General features: G+C 48.6%; 1 protein-coding gene across 2 annotated transcripts in view; it reads left to right on the top strand.

Annotated features, from left to right (window-relative positions):
- The window catches only part of tcf7l1a (transcription factor 7 like 1a), a 28,017-nt gene extending 11,297 nt beyond the window's left edge, over positions 1–16,720 (top strand). Inside the window, exons 4-12 of one of the 2 annotated variants that reach the window (XM_076284570.1) lie at positions 5,026–5,109; positions 11,117–11,252; positions 11,641–11,743; positions 11,973–12,056; positions 13,510–13,653; positions 14,005–14,164; positions 14,572–14,679; positions 14,799–14,850; positions 15,718–16,720. In XM_076284570.1, the coding sequence (XP_076140685.1) occupies positions 5,026–5,109; positions 11,117–11,252; positions 11,641–11,743; positions 11,973–12,056; positions 13,510–13,653; positions 14,005–14,164; positions 14,572–14,679; positions 14,799–14,850; positions 15,718–16,247 (1,401 nt within the window). In that variant the 3' untranslated portion in view covers positions 16,248–16,720. The remainder of the gene's footprint in view (positions 1–5,025; positions 5,110–11,116; positions 11,253–11,640; positions 11,744–11,972; positions 12,057–13,509; positions 13,654–14,004; positions 14,165–14,571; positions 14,680–14,798; positions 14,851–15,717) is intronic. The other variant, XM_076284571.1, reaches the window with a different exon arrangement.
- Positions 16,721–17,414: the final 694 nt, after the last annotated feature.

Genomic DNA, 17,414 nt, shown 5'->3' on the forward strand with positions numbered 1-17,414 from the left:
TTGCACAGGAAAACAGAACTCTTTCCAGGCGCCTTATTACTTTCTTGTGGTCCTAATTATGTGTTCGGTTTTATTTGACCTACCGTTTTGTCTTACTGCACAATAGCGCTCTTATTCTTAAATTCTCCCCCTTTCTCTCCCTTTCTATTGCTGTCTGTATATGTGTGCATTGGTGTGTCGAATGTTTTCAGTCTGTCTAGAAGTGTATACATGAGAATAGATCACGTATTCAGGAGGATTAGTGACTCACTCACTTCTTTTAAAAGTGCTGTTAGGCTGTATTTATTTGTCTCCATGATTGAATTTCTCTTTAGAAATTTGATGCTATTGCACATAGAATAAGCCCCAATGGCCTGTGCTTGTGGGTTATACTCCAGACTGGAATCAGTACTGTAATTCTGTTTTACGGGAAGAAAATCTCTGCTTTGCCTCCTGGGATTTGGGGGCTTTGGGCTTTTTAACTGGGCGGGTATTCTCCCCTCTCTCCTTTTCTGAAGACCTTTACATTACGAGCTATTTGCTGAATAAGAACGCGCCAAGGGGCCCTGCGCTCATCCTAAATGGGCCACAATGCCATGGAAACCCCTTGCTCTCGGGATGGCTGACCTTTGAACCAGTTCTTTTGCTGGGCTGTGAATGAAGGAGCCATGTTATCAGTGAGGTCACAATGGTATCCAAGGGAACTTGGGGGGGTGGGGGGGAGAGAGACCGTCAGTCATGAGTCTCTCCCCTTTTGATAGTGAAACAGGGTCTTCTGTGAAGCCCAAAGGCTGGGAGTGAGGGCCACTTTAACACACAAATGTCTGTGAGTTTACCTTTCTCTAGCCGGCCAGAGACGTGGACTGCAGGAAAGGACACAGCCACGGCATTTACCGCCACTCATCCCCCAAGTCCCCCTGTCACCAGTGATTTATTTAGATGTCAGTCATTGATCATGCTCTAAGTGTGCCTTCCATGCAAGAAAAACCCATGCGTGGAACCTCTCTCTCTCTCTCTCGCTCTCTCTCGCTCTCTCTCGCTGTAGAATAGGGTTCCTTTGTACTTTGTGGTCTTATACTGTGAAGTTGCTAGTGAAACAAAGACTTACTTTTATGTTCTTTTGCTGCAACATGCAGTTAATCCCAGTATTCATCTGACCGTTCTGACCACTTGGATCTTAGTCAGATGAACTCAGGATTTTCCTTCACTTTACGGCTAATGTGATTATATTTGTCAATAGGAGATTTGTGGGTATTTCATGGAGGCTTTACTTGTTGCCTCATTAAGAAGGCCCTACTCACTAATACCAGCATAACCCGTACAAGTGAACTCTCCCTTCAAAAAGCCTGACCTCTGATATACTGACATGCAGAGTGCTTTTGCTAGCTTTGTTATGCATGTGTGCAACACTGCACGCTCCTCATAAGGGCTGTTTTTGTTGTTTTGCACTCTGACTCCATTCGGTATCAACGCAAGTCGCGAGACAGGAAAGAGTTCCTGCACCCCCCCCCCCCTCTCCCCTGTGCTCTTTGCGGCCCTGCGTAGCCCAAGGCCAGGAATGCCGGCTCAGGAAAACTCCCCTGTCCCTCTCTCTCCCATCATATTAATTTCCAATTAGCACAGCGACGGGTGTCGTTTGCCGAGGAATTGTTTACTTAATTATCGGAAACTCTCCCAGCGCTAAACAAACAATGGGCCTGAATGGGCGGCCTGGGGTGAGGGGAGGGCTGGAAACCACTGGTGGTCCATTGTGTCCACCCCGCCGGCTGCCTGAGAAAAGACCAGCGAGAGGTGTCAGGCGCATAAATAAAAAAAAGCCAGGTGAGGCAAGCCCCTCTCTGTGCCAGTCTGTTTGAGCCTGCCCCGTAGGCATACATGTAAGTAATCTCCAGGCCTTTGTGTGCTGCAAACTGCTCATGTGGTGTGAGGGGGGTGTCCTGAATCTCCATTGTGATCATTGTGCTCTCCCTTGTGGTTGCAGAGCTGTCTGTATATCTTTTTGTGTTTGTTGTTGTTGTTAGGTGTGTGTGTGTGTGGAAAGGGTGGTGGTAGCGGCGGTAGCGGTTGCAAAAAAAGGAATGGAATTGTGCGGGGTGGTTTTTAGGCTTACTGCGAGTGATTGATATGACCCACTTGGCTCCACCCGACAGCGGCCTTGAGAACTTGAGCTCATTCAGAGGTGAAGCAGGTCGGTAAAGCTCGTGGTTTGATGATAATGTCACACACTCACTCATAAGCTGTGACTCGGGACTTATCATTGTGGTTTTGTTTTCCCAGAGCAAGGGATGGTCCTTAGAAAAAGCCACGGCTGTTTGCAGATTTGTGAAGACATAATGGCTGATGACGATCTCCATACAGGTTCTGTCAGGGCCATTGTGTGGTATTCTGAGTGGCGAACAAAGCCGGACCTGTTGGCTTGCATGTTTTAACTGGAGATTCAGTATCATCAGTATGCTGATGTAGTGATTTGATACGCGCTGTGTTATCGCGACCAGTTTTTGAGATTCCAGCGCTTCAGTGGAGCTGTGTGAGATCCTGACAGGTATTTAATCTCGCCACTGGCCTTGGAGCTGCTCCGTTTCCTTGACATTTGCCGGCATGGCCGACGCAACCGCTCCTCCCTGTGTTTAGAAATCATTATCTATCTCGAGCTGCAAGCTTATCGCCTTGAAGAATTTCAATCAGCACCTGACTTAATCTGCACCTCTCTCGTCTGACCAGACTCTCAGTTGTTTTCTCTTTTTCCTCCTCCTACCCCTTCCCTGGTATGTAGCACCTGTCAGTGAAGAATGCTGCTTCTAGTTTAGATGGCAGTTGAGCTCAGGACATTTTCACAGAGTTTCGCCCAAACAACTTTTTTTATTTAAAATGCATTTCTCATTTGCATTGTGAACAAAAACAGTGATGGTGGTCACAGTTCAGAAGTTCAGTGTGAAAGAGGAATGTGTGTGTCTATTCCCACTGACCTCAACATGAAGTCCGTATCATGTACGGTCAAGCGTTTGCCGGCGCAGTATTCCAATTTAACATTCAAATGCCCTGGCTCCTGTGTCATTTATTTTGGCCTCGCTCTTAATGCCTCCGGGAAACGCCATCCATGTTTGAATGAGTGTCTCCGTGTGTCTGCATGGGGGCAGAAAGTGATTGGACTTCAAGATAAGCGCATGCAAAGGTGCGGTAGTTGAAGAGACGCGCTTGGTGGTGTGTGGGCAATGGCGGCAGGTCGTCAGTGTTTATGCGCCCGCGAGCAGAGGGAGGACAGCCATGTAGTGTGTGTGTGTGTGTGTGTGTGTGCACACACACACACAGGGAGACTTGAGATTTTGGCATGCAGGAGCAGGGGCCTTTCTGAGAGGCCGTCCAGTGTGCCAGGCCCTGTAGAAATGTGGACGTTACTCTGGGAGAACGGCCTCGCCGTTTCAGGCATGAGATTAGGTTGCAGGCCTCTGCAGTGCATTCCTCAGCATGCGCTGTGTGATTCGTGCCACGGTTGTAGTCAGCAGAGGCTTGTTCACAAGAAGGAGAAAGCAACCTCCACGAGACCATTTTCTGTCACAATATCGCCACTAAGGGCAGCGCGTACTTGCCAAATCCTGCCATCTGCGAGGAAACAATACTGGTATCGGCGTACAGACTCACTTTGTTTTTTCCCCTCTCGCTGACACCTCCCCCTCCCCCTCCCCAGCCCCCCCCCCTCTCCATCAGGCCCATAATGTCTTTTCCATTTTTAGACTTCAGTCTTATCCAAACTTCCTTCCTTGCAGCAATCCCACTTGTGATGAATGAAGTTTTAAGGACCTCTTAGAGGCATTATTAACCCATTGCATACCCAAGGATGTGTAATAAGGTAATAATAGTTTGTCATACTTTACAAATAGTGGTAAAATATTTTGGCCACTGCTCAACACATGATGTCAAGTCCTATTTGTTATGTGTTATATAAGGTCAGATGGCCAAACTCTATCTGTAGACTCTGTATTTAAAATTCTGAATCTTTGGAATTTGTTGGGAGATACTCCCGGGCATGGAGTATCTAATCCAGAATTTTCTCAGACATACAAACCAGATGTTTGCATGGTAAGGACCAGAGAGCTTAACCTTTTTTTACAAATGACTCACTGGGTGGAGAAAAAGCAGAAAACATGCGAGATGCTAAAAAGAAAAAGAAAAAAAACACATCACACCCTGACAGATGCATAGAGAACAATGGAGCACTTAAGAATAAGCCATCCACTCAATCTCTCACTCCCTCTCTTCACTCCTGGCTTCTACTCTCTCACTCTCTCAGTCCATTCCCTCCCTCTCTCCCTCCATCCCTCACTACATAACTCTCTCCTTCTCTCCTTTCACTGGCTCATTTGTTCTGTTCAAGTCAATAGACCACAGACGCCCCATGGGTGGGTGGGTGGGTGGGGGAGCTGGTGGTGTAGTATAGAGGGGAGCACCATACTGTACCATGGGCCCCGCTGGATCTTCTCCCTCGCAGACTGCCCCCGGCCTTCCTCTTCTCCCAGTGCCTTATGGGACTTCCTCACAGCTGTTCCACCCCCTCTTTCCCTGACACACTAGACTTTTTTTTCCCTCCATTTTCTTCCCTTCTGCTGGCTTTTGCTGAGCCGTATTTCGTTGTCCCAACCCATGTGGATATTTAACCCCAACCCCACCCCGACCCTGTTCCACCTCCCCTTGTAAACCTGTGCTCTTCATATTTCTGACCAGCTGTGCAGACTGATGTGGCTCATGATGTGGCCTGCCCAGTGTTTACTCATACTTCCCTATCAGTCTGTTTTTTTGATGCCTTAGCCAGAATATCTGCATTACACCACTTGTCCACTTCAAAAATAGACACTGCACTGAGTTGACCTGTGTGCATTAGAAGACTTCCTGAAACATGCTGTTGTTGAGCTGGACAGAAGAGGAGGCCTAGCGCATGAATGAATTCCTGTTTATCTTAAGTCCATAAGAACATTGTGTTCCACTCTCTTTCTAGCCTGTTTCTCATCATTCTTGTTTTTTTTTGTTGTTTTTTTTCATATCTCTCCGCAGTACCTGCAAATGAAATGGCCTCTCCTCGATGTCCCCGGAGCAGCTGCCCTCAAAGACGCCAGGTCTCCAACCCCAGGGCACTTAGTAAGTATCCTCTACCCTGCCGCTGCCGCCACGTAGAACGGATACAAGCGAAGTCGCTGTGCACTGCCCAGCATTACTCATAATAAATTATATGGATCATTTGGAGAACATTCTCTCTGAATGTTTGCCACTTAATAATCTTTAGTTTAAAGCCGGGGTCTTAATTAGGCTTTTCCAGTATGCATTAACTGGAAATGTAGCATAGCTAGACAAGCCAAATAGAATCCTAGATAGATTTGCCTGGGGTCAGATTAGGAGTAAATGGATGTCAGGGCAGTGAATCTGCACTGGCTGACAGTATGCGGGGACTGGGAGGGGGTCGGGGGGGGGGGGGGTGTTGGGCCAGAGAAAGAGGCACGCTGTTAAATCTGTGTTTAATTTTGCCCACACAAGCACGGGGCTTTTAGCTTTAGTCCCACAGAGGCCGAGGGCTTAGGCCTGTCGCTCAGAGTGTCAACAAGCGGCAGACTTATTTTCACACCACCACCACCCTCTCCCCAGCTCCCCGCCACTCATGCGACCCAACTCTTGACCTACATCACCCCCTCTAGACACCATGGCGGAGAACCTCAGGAATGCCTCGCTCCAAATGGCGACTAATCCATTCCGGAGACACTCCAACAGCACACGCACTCGCACACACACACACACACACACACTAGCACACACACTTTTTCGGCTGAATGATTGTGCCCATGCCATGGTGACAATGCGATCATTGACTCAAGGACTGGTCAAGGCCTGCAAAATAGACCCGGAAGATTCCAGAATGGCCCCTCAGGTGACCTGAGGGCTGATGAGGGAATCCAATTTAGGGGTTTCATTACAATGAGTGCTGACCTAACAGTAACCAGCAGCCTGCACCCAAGTCACAAAGTGAACAGTGTTTATGTCTAAAAATCACCACTAACGTAGTTTTAGCCTTGTGTATATCAGATTACTGCTTTGAATAATGCTTCTGACGACAAGCCAACTGGTTTTACTGGTTAATGTGGAATAAGTTTCTGTGATGCCAATCTTTTACTAGTGTGATGGAATGCTGAAATCGTTTTTAAAAAGTGTTCCCGAATGGTGCAGCTTTGATGAAGTCTCACCGAGTGTTACGAAAGTAGGCCCTATCAAATCAACATGACCGCTGCCAAAACGTTTGCCTTGTGCTTGTTGTTGAGTAAATCAGGCTGGGAAGGGAGCATCCGGTGTGTGTGTGTGTGTGTGTGTGTGTGTGGCACACGCGCGCCGAATGCTGTGGCAGCCCGTCCTGTGTCTGCAGATCGGGTCCAGACGGCAGTCATGCTAATGAGGTGAGCCAGCGAGGTCCGAGATGCTTAATTATTCAGGAGACAGGTTTGTTTAGCATTCGGCTGGCATCAGCGTACCATGAGCTGAGTGTGTGTGGGGGGCTGAGGTAGGACACCCCCCCCCCCCCCCTCGGGCCCCCTTCAAACACACACACACACACACACACACACACACACACACACACACACACACTCTCCCCACCCTTGCCAGCCCCCCTTCCTCAGATGCATGCCCAGCATGCAGAGCGATGCGGGGGTCATGAATAAAGCATCAAACGGAGCGGAGCGGTGCGGTGCGGGGGCAGGTGATGCAAGGCATTGTGGGGGATACTTGGGTCCTGCCGGTTTGGAGCGGAGCAGCGGAGCGCCGGCCGGGTGTGGGGGCGGGAGGAGGGAATCTGGATCTTTGGCTTCCTCCCGACTTCAAACGCTCTGCACGCATCTGCTCGACGCTAATGGATTCTTCAGACACGACTAATTGAGCCTGATCGCCTGGAATCGGGCCCGGGCGGTTCGGCGAGAGAAGGAGCGTGTGGTATGGCCTGCCGCTCCGATAAGAACGTTTGTTCTTTTATTAAACGCTCTACATTGTGAGGATATGATGAAGTGATTGGTCAGGCCAGACCAGGCAGTGTGCACTAACCCCCCCCCCCCTCCCCTCTCCAGTCATGTGGTGCGACGTGTCAGGCAGAAGGCTCGGAGGGTGCCAGTGGAAATCCCTCTCCGGAGGTTTAACACTCCCGGGTCAGCGCGTGTGACCGGGGCCCATCGCCTCCGAGCCTCCGAGCACTGACCCGTATCAGTGGAGACGGGGGTGTCAAACTTCACACCACTGCCACGCTGCTGCTGCTGAGCTCAGGTTAAAGCTCACCCTCCCTCCCCGCACTAAAAAAGAGCAGTCAGCTTTTACCCTCCCTCCTTTTCCCTCTCCCTCTCTCTGTCTCTCCCTCTCCCCCTCTCTCTCTCTATGGTTCTCTCTCTCTCTGTTAAAGAATTGGTGTTTCAGCCATCTGATTCAGGGATAATGGCCCATCCTCTAATTGATGGCATGACTCTGTAATGCTAAATGAAAGATTGCCTGAGAGGGAGCTGTGCTCACAAGGTGCATTGTAGTGGACTTGTGTGTCAATGAGCTTCCGATGAATATTGGGATTTATCATCTTGTTGCAAGCTGTTAGGCTGTGTTGTGAGCTACACAGACTGCTCTTTGAAACGGGAGAATGTCCTGCCTCTTACAGCTAGGCAACTCTTTACAACTCGTCTCCAGAAATCGGATTACAAATAGCAGTTCTCACTGTCGCCTTGTTTAGTCAATTGACAATTGGAAGTTTCTCGGCACTGACATGGGATGTTTTTCAGTGACAGGAAAATGGGCCTTTTAAAAGGCCCTTATGGGAAGGTCTTATCATGTGCTTTTAGTTGAGCCAATTCAAGCATCCTGACCTCGGCATTGAAAGTGCTTTGATTCTGTTTTCTATCATATTAGTTGATGTTTAATTGCATGTGACTAGCCGGCCTTCAAGGCCCATTCCCAAAGTTTGGGACTTTCCTTAAATTGTCATCAGGCGATACACCAAGTATCCCAGAGAGTTCATGTTCAGACATTTTATGATTGGCAATGGGCTTTTACAGTGCATAGCCACATGTGAAGTTAATTATTTGCTGCCATCCAGTCTAGCAGTATATAGCTTTATCTTATGCACAGTTATCTTAACTTCATTCCTGTTTTAACAGCCACAGGGGTTGATCCGTTTATACCCTCTGTGCTTATCTCACAACTGATAAAGTTGCAAATCTCAATTTTGTGCCAGATTTTTTTAAAAAGCTAGTTATAACTCCATACTATTATTTGTATATATACATAATTATTTAATCTAGTTTGCATACATAATTTATTTAATTTAACCAAATGCCATGACATTTCATATAATAGACTATAGTATTTCCTGTACGCAACAATCTGTAAAGCACTAGAATTGTACCCTGACTCTACCACTGAGAGGATTTAAATGTACAATGTCCCCTTTACCGACGTTAAGCACATATTAAGTGGCCTCTGAGACGTTTGTCAGCTGCCCACTGCCGTGGTCTCCGTGGGCTGGCCCCTGGCTGACATAATTAAGATGGAGATGATTTTAGTGGCCCTATTTAGTGTGGTTGGTCTGGCTTGAGGCAAACTGGTCATCATTTTTATAGCTAGGGCTTGCTGAGAAGGGCACCAGAGAGCTGAGCACTGCCCCCTATAGGACACCACAGGCAAACACCAGTCTAAGCATGGCAAGCATTCAGTGAAAGAGTTAAGAGTAAAGACCTAAGAACTAGTTCTTGTCTGATCCAAATAAAAAGCACAGCAATTGAAAATGAAAATGATGTGGTTTGGTGAGAGTAGATTACGTACGTTTAGAGTGTGTAAATAGAAATGGAACCATTTTTGTTTTTCTACTCTTGCTCACGCCATGGGTGTCTGTGAGACATTGTGTTCTGTGTGTGAAGCGCCTGCTGGTCTGTGGCCTGAGCCTGCATAGTGGAGTGGAGTGGAGTGCAGAGGAGAGGAGAGGAGAGGAGAGGAGTGGAGAGGTGCCGCTTTAAAAACAGAACGCCGTGTCTCGTGGGTGCTGATATGGATCCTTGGGATTCCTGGAGTGGCCAGCCTCGTCCGATGCATTTGGCATGGGAGAGGGCCCGACTGGCGGCAGACTGCGCTGTGGGTGTCAGTGTCGGCAGCAGAGGCTTACGAAACGGGCTGAGTGTTGACACAGCAGAGATTTTTTGGCACCGGGAAAAGTAGGGGAGGAGAGGGAGGGGTGGGGGGGGTATGGAGGAAGAAGAAGTGGAGGAGGTGGAGGAGGAGGAAGCGGCGGCGGACCTTCGGCACACCATTTGCCCCTGCCTGGAGGAGCCAGTGTGGCAGACATGCGGCTTGACGACTACCAGGCTTGGAGGAAGAGTGTGAGTTTTCACACACCCGCCAGTTGGGCTGACCTCTCGGGTTTCTGCTCGTCCTCTCACATGGACTGAACCCGAGAGCACTGCGCTCTTTTTGTGTTCCTGTTTGCCTGCAAAGTAGTAAATGAATCTTGCTGCTGTCATCAAATGTCAACAGATGAAGATAGTTCAGGCCCAAGAGAAGCCAGGGCTGGTCCGTTTGTGTGTGTGTGTGTGTGTGTGTGTGTGTGTGTTTGTAGAGAGAGATGGAGAGGATGTGTGTGGTGTATGTAAGAGAGGGAGAGAGTATGTTTAGTTTGTGTGTGTAAGAGAGAGAGAGACATATAGTGTGTATGTGTAAGAGAGAGAGAGAGTGCGTGCGTGCGTGCGTGCATGCGTGCGTGCGTGCGTGCGTGCGTGGAGAGAGGCGGGGGCACGGAGCGTGAGGGCGGAGCTGAGGCATGCCAGAGATCTGGATCTGTTTGGGCTGCAGGAGTTGGGAGCCAGTGCAGCTCAATAAAGGCCTTGTTCTTGTCGCCGGCTCAGTGGTTGGAGCAGAGGTCAAGCCCACAGCCTACGTCGAGGTGGGGGAAGGTTAGCGTGTAGGAAACAAGACTGCATTCTCACTGCGCGCTCCCATGTGACATCCTGAGCTAACAAGCCCCCTATTCAATAGACTGCCCTGCTCGACAGGGCCTCGCCAAAGAGCCCGGACTATTATTCTTATTAATTTGGGTATTAGATTCTGCAAGCGATGGTCGTAAGAGCAGGAAATGAGTCGTCGTTTGGACAGACCGTGTGCTGAGCCCTGGATGTGAATGCCCTTTATTTGTTCGCCCCTGTGTGAGAGAGAGAGAGAGAGAGAATCCTTTCAAACACTGTTCAACATGAAATGCACAAGTCGTTATTTGAAGCGGTTAATGCTAAATCAGCCCCCATTGCCCTAATCCAGGTCGCACACACAAACCTGCTCTTTATTCGGCCTCCCGCTTCCACAGGTCAACTCTTATTCAAGTGTAAATTCTAATCTGATGGACTCCACCACTCAGGCCCATTCAGGCAGGCAGGCCAAGCCAGTTAATGGGGGCTGATTGGGTGACAGGTGGTGCACTTTGCAAGCAGGCGGTCTCTCTCCTCCCCCCTGTCGGTCCGCCCTCGGAAGGGTTTGGTGATGGCGTCAGCTCTCCCATCATAACACACCGGGACTTGCGTCATTTACAGGGGCCAGTGAGTGTAGCGCGCCCTGAGCTCGCCGGCCTCTCCCCCGTCATAAACGGACGCCGGGCGTCTGCAGAGGCCAGCACGGGACGTTTTTTTTTTTTTTTTTTTTTACGTGGCAGCTGGGGGCTTTAGGTGCGAGTCCTCGCACTCGCAGCTCTCGTTCTGCCAGTTGCCCGAGCGCTGTTTACTTAGCGAGCCGAAGAAAAGGGGAAAGTAAACAGAGCAGGCGCACACTATTGTTGGGAAGACGCACAGGCGCCGCTCTTTATATGAAACGGGATGGAGGTCAACTGGATGTCTCCAGCGAGGCAGCTTGTTATTATTTGCCCTCTTTTGTTTCAGCTTTTGTGCTCTAACTCTTTCTCCCTCTCTCTCTCTCTCTTTCTCTCTCCTTTTCTTTTTATCCCTCTCCCCCTCCCTTCTCCCTCCTTCCCCTCTCCTTTTTTACTCTCCCTCTGTCTCCCTCTCTTTTTCTCCCTCTCCCCCTCCCTTCTCCCTCCTTCCCTCCCTCTCCTCTCCCTTTTTTTACTCTCCCTCTATCTCCCTCTCTTTTTCTCCCACAGTCCAACAAAGTCCCAGTGGTCCAGCATCCCCACCATGTGCACCCCCTCACTCCCCTCATCACGTACAGCAACGAACACTTCTCTCCCGGCACCCCTCCCTCACACCTCTCCCCTGAGATCCTAGACCCTAAAACAGGTATGCAGCTCTCTTCCTCCCCGGCTCTCTCTCTCTCTCTCTCTCTCTCTCTCTCTCTCTGTCTCTCTCTGTCTCTCTCTCTCCTCACTTCCCAGCGAGCCGTTTCAATTACACCCACACAAAATGTCAAGCAGCAGAATGAATGCGCAGTACAGTGTGCATTTTAAAGCGATGTACTATATGGGGAAACCATAAAGAATGTACCGAGTTGCACGTAATATGCATACATAGTTAACCATTATACGGCTAAATATAGTCTGCTTCTGTTTAAGATGCCTATTATGGGTGGGTATGTATAGTTTGGCTTCCCAGAGGTTCTTTTTATATCATAGCTATTGTGTTGCAGTTTGTCTGATTCAGACTGATTTCACCATATTCCATCTGTTAGGTATTCCACGGACGCCCCATCCGTCTGAACTCTCCCCATATTACCCCCTCTCCCCGGGGGCAGTGGGGCAGATTCCTCACCCCTTGGGCTGGCTGGTTCCTCAGTAAGTCTCCACTTCACTCTCTGTGTCCACCCTACATTATTGTTATCACATTTGAATCCTACTTTGTACAGTACACACATTTTTTGTTTTTGTTTTTATGTTTCTAGCGTCTATGCATATTTTATCAAAATCTTTATCTTGCTGCATATAAAATGTTGAGTAGCACACTGTGTTGTACTCTGATGTGGCATGGACATAATGTTGATTGTCTACTTTTTTCTCTTCCCAGACAAGGCCAACATATGTACTCCATCCCCCCAGGAGGCTTCAGACACCCGTACCCAGCTCTGGCCATGAATGCCTCCATGTCTAGGTAGGTTAGACAAGCAAACACTGTTTGTACTGCCACAGCCATCTCTCTCTCTCTCTCTCTCTCTCTCTCTCTCTCTCTCTCTCTCTCTCTCTCTCTCTCTCTGTCTTTCTTTCTTTCTTTCTTTCATTCTTTCTTTCTCTCTGCCTCTCTCTCACTCCCTGTGATGCTGCTTGCTTCTGTCACAGACTTGCTGACTCTGAAGCCAGGGAAGTGAATAAATGATCATTTGCGCCGTCCTGGTGCTTGTGTACCGTGCTCCGGTGAACAAACCAAACGAACGCTTGTCAGGCTTTCTGGGCTCAGCCCTTTCTTCTCTCTGAAATTGCACAAAGAAAAAGTTATGCCGCTAAATTTTTCATGTATTCCTGTCAGAAGCCACGTGGCAGCACCTTTGTTTCTCATCAGCATGGAGAGAAATGCTACAAAAATGGATAAAAAAAAAGTCTTTTGAAGTGCACCCCTCCCTACTTCTGCGACTTTGAGTCTATTAGCTCGTCGTGTTCAGATGAAAGGATTGCATAATCAATGGGGAGTTGAGTTCGTACATCAATGAGGCAGAAGCGAGAAGCCTTGAATGTATTATCTGACTGCAGTGGGTTTGAAAGTCATATGAGAGGCTAGTTGTTCCCCTAAAGAGTTGATTCTCTCTCTTTTTTCAAAAGCGATATGAAGTGCTAGGGTGCATGTTGTGAGAGTTGACAACTTTATACAGCCAGAAAGCTGACTCTGATGTAGATCTCCTGTAAGATCCCGTGTCACAAGAGAAGGAAACATTATTCTGTTGATCCTGTGCGTCGGTGTGCATTCTGTGCACATATTTGTATTTTATTTATCAGCTCAAGGTATATTGTTTTTCTCTTTTCTGCTATGATGTGGAAAAAGTGTCTACCCTTGTGAGTTCCAAAACCAAAAGCACATACTGTCAGACCCCCCCCCCCCCCCCCCCCCAATCACACACACACACACACACACACACACACACACACACACACACACACACACACACAATCTCTGCTCTGATCCTGGTATAAAAAAATCATGATATCTTTTATTTAAGAATGCTCTCTTCTTTTTGGTCTGTTTGACAGAGTTTTGTCTTTCGTGTCATAGTGACCTAATAGGAGTCTGGTGAAAACATGGCTTTAAATGTGGGATCGGGGATAGAGGTGCTGTTTTTTTCCTGACGCAGCTATATAACAATGTGCTATTGTGTTAAGGATTGAGAACTGGGCTTGGAGGCTCTGTGCACAGGGTTTGTGAGGTACGACTGCTGTTTGTTGGATTCTTCATGTGTCCACAAATTGTGACTGTTGGACAGAAAAAAAAAATGTAATCCAATAATGTTTGGGAGCGATTGTGTATAGTTGACAGTAGCTCTGTGCTTGTTGTGACTGATTGCCCTTTGGTTACCCCTTGCTTGACCATGCCCCCCCCCCCCCCCATCTCTCCCCAGCCTGGTGTCCAGCCGCTTCTCTCCCCACATGGTGCCCCACCCGTCCCACGGCCTGCACCAGACGGGCATCCCGCACCCAGCCATAGTCTCGCCCGCTATCAAACAAGAGCACCACGGCGAGGGCGGCAGCAGTTCCATGCACGGGTATGTTTTAGTCTTTTTTCTTCTCCCCTCTAGTATGAACACAACACAACAGAGCCTCTGTTGACCTGATTAAGAGGCCAGGGGTCAGAAATAGGGCACAGCACACACACACACACACACACACACACACACACACACACACACACACACACACACACACACACACACACACATACACACACAGGCAGTATCCAACTACAGCTAATGTCATACACCAGCGAAACACTGGGGCAGCTGAAAGCAGTGAATCACATGGTCACAGTACTTGGCACAGCCGCTGCTGAAACATCCTCCGTGAGCACAGACAGACATGCTGCACAGTCTTGTAACCGTCATCCTTTCTCCCTGCAGGAAATCTTCAGTACCCGTCAAGAAGGAAGAAGATAAGAGGCCACATATCAAAAAGCCCTTAAATGCCTTCATGCTCTACATGAAAGAGATGAGGGCCAAAGTGGTGGCGGAGTGTACACTTAAGGAGAGTGCGGCCATCAATCAGATACTGGGCAGAAGGGTGAGGACACTTTCTCTCTCTCTCGCTCTCTCTCTATCTCACTCTCACTCACTCACTCACTCACTCACTCACTCACTCACTCACTCACTCACTCACTCACTCACTCACTCACTCACTCACTCACTCACTCACTCACTCACTCACTCCCTCCCTCCCTCTCCCTCTCTCTCTCTCTCTCTCTCTCTCTCACACACACACAGAAGTGTTGAATTTCTTATCAATCTGTAATTTATATCTATTTCTGTCATATCTGATTTGTAAATCAGAGGGAACATATTTTCAGCTATTGTTATGCAACTAGTGTGCCTTCCAAATAACTTTAACTATTACATAAAACTGTTGGTCACATGACATACTGAGAATCTGACCGTTCACTTCCGTGCTTGTGTGTTTGTTTTTTTATACAGTGGCACTCCCTGTCTCGTGAGGAGCAGGCCAAGTATTACGAGCTGGCGAGGAAAGAGAGGCAACTGCACCAGCAGCTCTACCCCGGCTGGTCGGCTCGGGACAACTACGTGAGTGTTTCGCCCCATGACAGGACTGACCGCAGTGGTTTCAGCGAGAATGCTTTTCCTGTAAGCGCACTCCTTAATAAAGCTCATTTGATTCACCGTGCACGTGTTTGTCTCCGCAGGGCAAGCGGAAGAAGAGGAAGAGAGAAAATAAGCCCGACGGCTCACCACAGGGTAGGTGGCTTCTCTGTGTCCATTCTTTGGTCAGTGAGTGGACAAACTGTTGCATCAAAATATAGTGTTGTGGTTGATGTGATCCATTTGCAACACGCCATACAGTAGATTGCATCACTGTTGGCAGTGGAAAAAGCACTTTGAGTGTAAAAGTCCCCCCACACACTTGTGCACTTCTTCTCCAGTAGCCCTGAGTTGAGCCTTTCCCTCTCCACCATTTTACTAACCCATGTCTCCTCTACTCTCCCACAAGCAGCATACGAGGTTCAGTGCTAACACTGGCTGGTATGTCTGCTCCCCTGAGCTGCTTGCTCTAGTCTCATGATCCACTCCCAAGCTGTTCACATGTCTCTTTCTCTCTCTCTCTCTCTGTCTGTCTCTCTCTCTTTCTCTCTATGCTTCTCTTGCTTTCTCTTTCCCTCTCTCTTTCTCTCTCTCTCTCCCCTCTCTCTCTCTCTCTCTCTCTCTCTCTGCTTCTCTTTCTTTCTCTTTCCCTCTCTCTTTCTCTCTCTCTCTCTTTCTCTCTCTCTCTCTCTCTCTCTCTCTTTCCAACTCTCTCTGTGGGCCAGTGTGTAACATGTGCAACAGTGTGTTTTTCCCATATCTGAATGTTTCTCTGGGTTTTCCTGTTCACATTGGTATGTGCCCCTCTGTTTTATAGTGTTCTGTTTGGGGCATGGCCTTCATTTCACCCACACTCCTCTTTTTTTTGTTTTATTCATTCATAATTCACCAGTTAAATGGACATGCAGTGTCCGCATCCCATAAAATGGTAGTCCACCACTGTCCACCACCTGAATCAAGGTTTGGAATCAGGGGATCCATTGACTATGATTGTGCTCATCCATATTCTCGTGTCTTCCTCAGAAGAGAGCTTCTCGCCGCCGCAGAGCAAGAAGCCCTGCATGCCGTACCTGTCCTCCGAGAAGATGTGCGACAGCCCTACCTCCTCCCACGGCAGCATGCTGGACTCCCCGGCCACGCCGTCGGCCGCACTGGCCTCCCCGGCCGCCCCCGCCGCCACCCACTCCGAGCAGGCCCAGCCCCTGTCCCTCACCACCAAGCCCGAGGGACGCTCCCACCACCACCCCCACCACTTCCCCCTGCCGGGCAAAGCCTCCACCAGCAGCTCCTCCTCCTCTTCCTCCTCCTCCACCTCCTCTTCCTCCTCCTTGTCCTCCATCTCCTCTGCCTCCTCCGGTCACCCCAGCCTCTCACTCCACCTGGGCTCCGCTGGGGGCCAGCACGCCTCCCTGCTGTCCCGGCCCATCCCCTTCACCTCCCTGCACCCCTCCATGCTCTCTCCAGGCTCCCCCTACCACCAGGCAGCTCTGCACTCCCACCATGCCCTGCTACAGACACAACCCCTCTCCCTGGTTACCAAATCGTCGGATTGAATCAAAATGTTTTTTGTTTTTGTTTTGTTTTTTCGTTATTTTCGACAAAAAAACTTTTTACAGCTGTATATTGCTTTTTACCTTTTTATAGATATTAGACCATTTTTAAAAATAGTATGAAAAGGAATAATTATTGGTCAATATTTGACCACCCCTCTGTTTTGCTTCTCTCTATGAAACAAAGTGTATTTTTTTGTAAATTGCCATACAGTTACCTTTTACAATTGCATTTCTCCAATGTTCTCTTTGTAAAAAAGACAAATGTATAAAGTTTTCCCCTCCATCATTTTTTTAAAAATGAAAACAAAATACCATTTGTAGTTTTTAGTTCAATCTAATGGTAGTTATCAGTTTAGGAGTGTTCAGTACTGGCTTCCTGTTATACTTTTGTGAACCACCTCACCCTTTCCCTAACCCTGTGTGTGTGACTCTCCTAAGACTCCATAGATAATAAACCTCAAGTTATTTCTAAAGACTCCATTGTGTTTTTAAGCGAAGATGCTTCATGTGATCATGCCCTGTGTGTTGAGTAACTCCACTCAATTTAGCCCAAATTACAGTGTTTGACATTGCTCTTGTAAATCAAATCAGGAATTCTTAGTAGTCTTTAGCTTGCAATAAATATGTCCACCCCTGTGGATTTTTATTTTGTAAAAAAGTATCACTGATGGAGGAAAAAGCGCTGCGCAGTAGGTGGTGAAGGATTTAAACTGGACCCGACCCAGCATATGTGGCACTGCACTCCAGCTTTTTTACAATCATATGTTTTCCGAACATTTTCTCGGCCCCAGCTTGAAACTCAAACCCTGAGGATATAGAAACTCCAACTGTAGCTTCTTGTCTGCCTGCGCACAACTCGGCATGGGGTCCCCCAAAAGTTTATGGCCCTCCACGAGTGTAGCCCCCCCCCCTCTCCATTCCCTCGTTCGTTTCTGGCCCATTTATCTGCCTTCTTGCTCAGGGGCTCGGCGTAAATCACGCCACGGGCCCCCAGACCTGCGGGCCCCCAGACCCCGGGGCACAGGCCACAGCTGTCCCCTCCATCACTCACACATAGGCGGCGTTGCCTCGCTCCGCCCCACCCACCCACCCGCACTCCCAACGAGCTCAACAATCACTCGCTTGTTTGTCAGGTGAGAGTTGGCCTGAGAGGTTTACCCTCTTTAG

The sequence above is a fragment of the Alosa pseudoharengus genome, unplaced genomic scaffold (assembly GCF_046254945.1).
Source record: "Alosa pseudoharengus isolate Yale_2024_CS ecotype anadromous, Long Island Sound unplaced genomic scaffold, YU_APseudo_1.1 YU_APseudo_1.1_scf_14, whole genome shotgun sequence".
NCBI lineage: Eukaryota > Metazoa > Chordata > Actinopteri > Clupeiformes > Clupeidae > Alosa > Alosa pseudoharengus.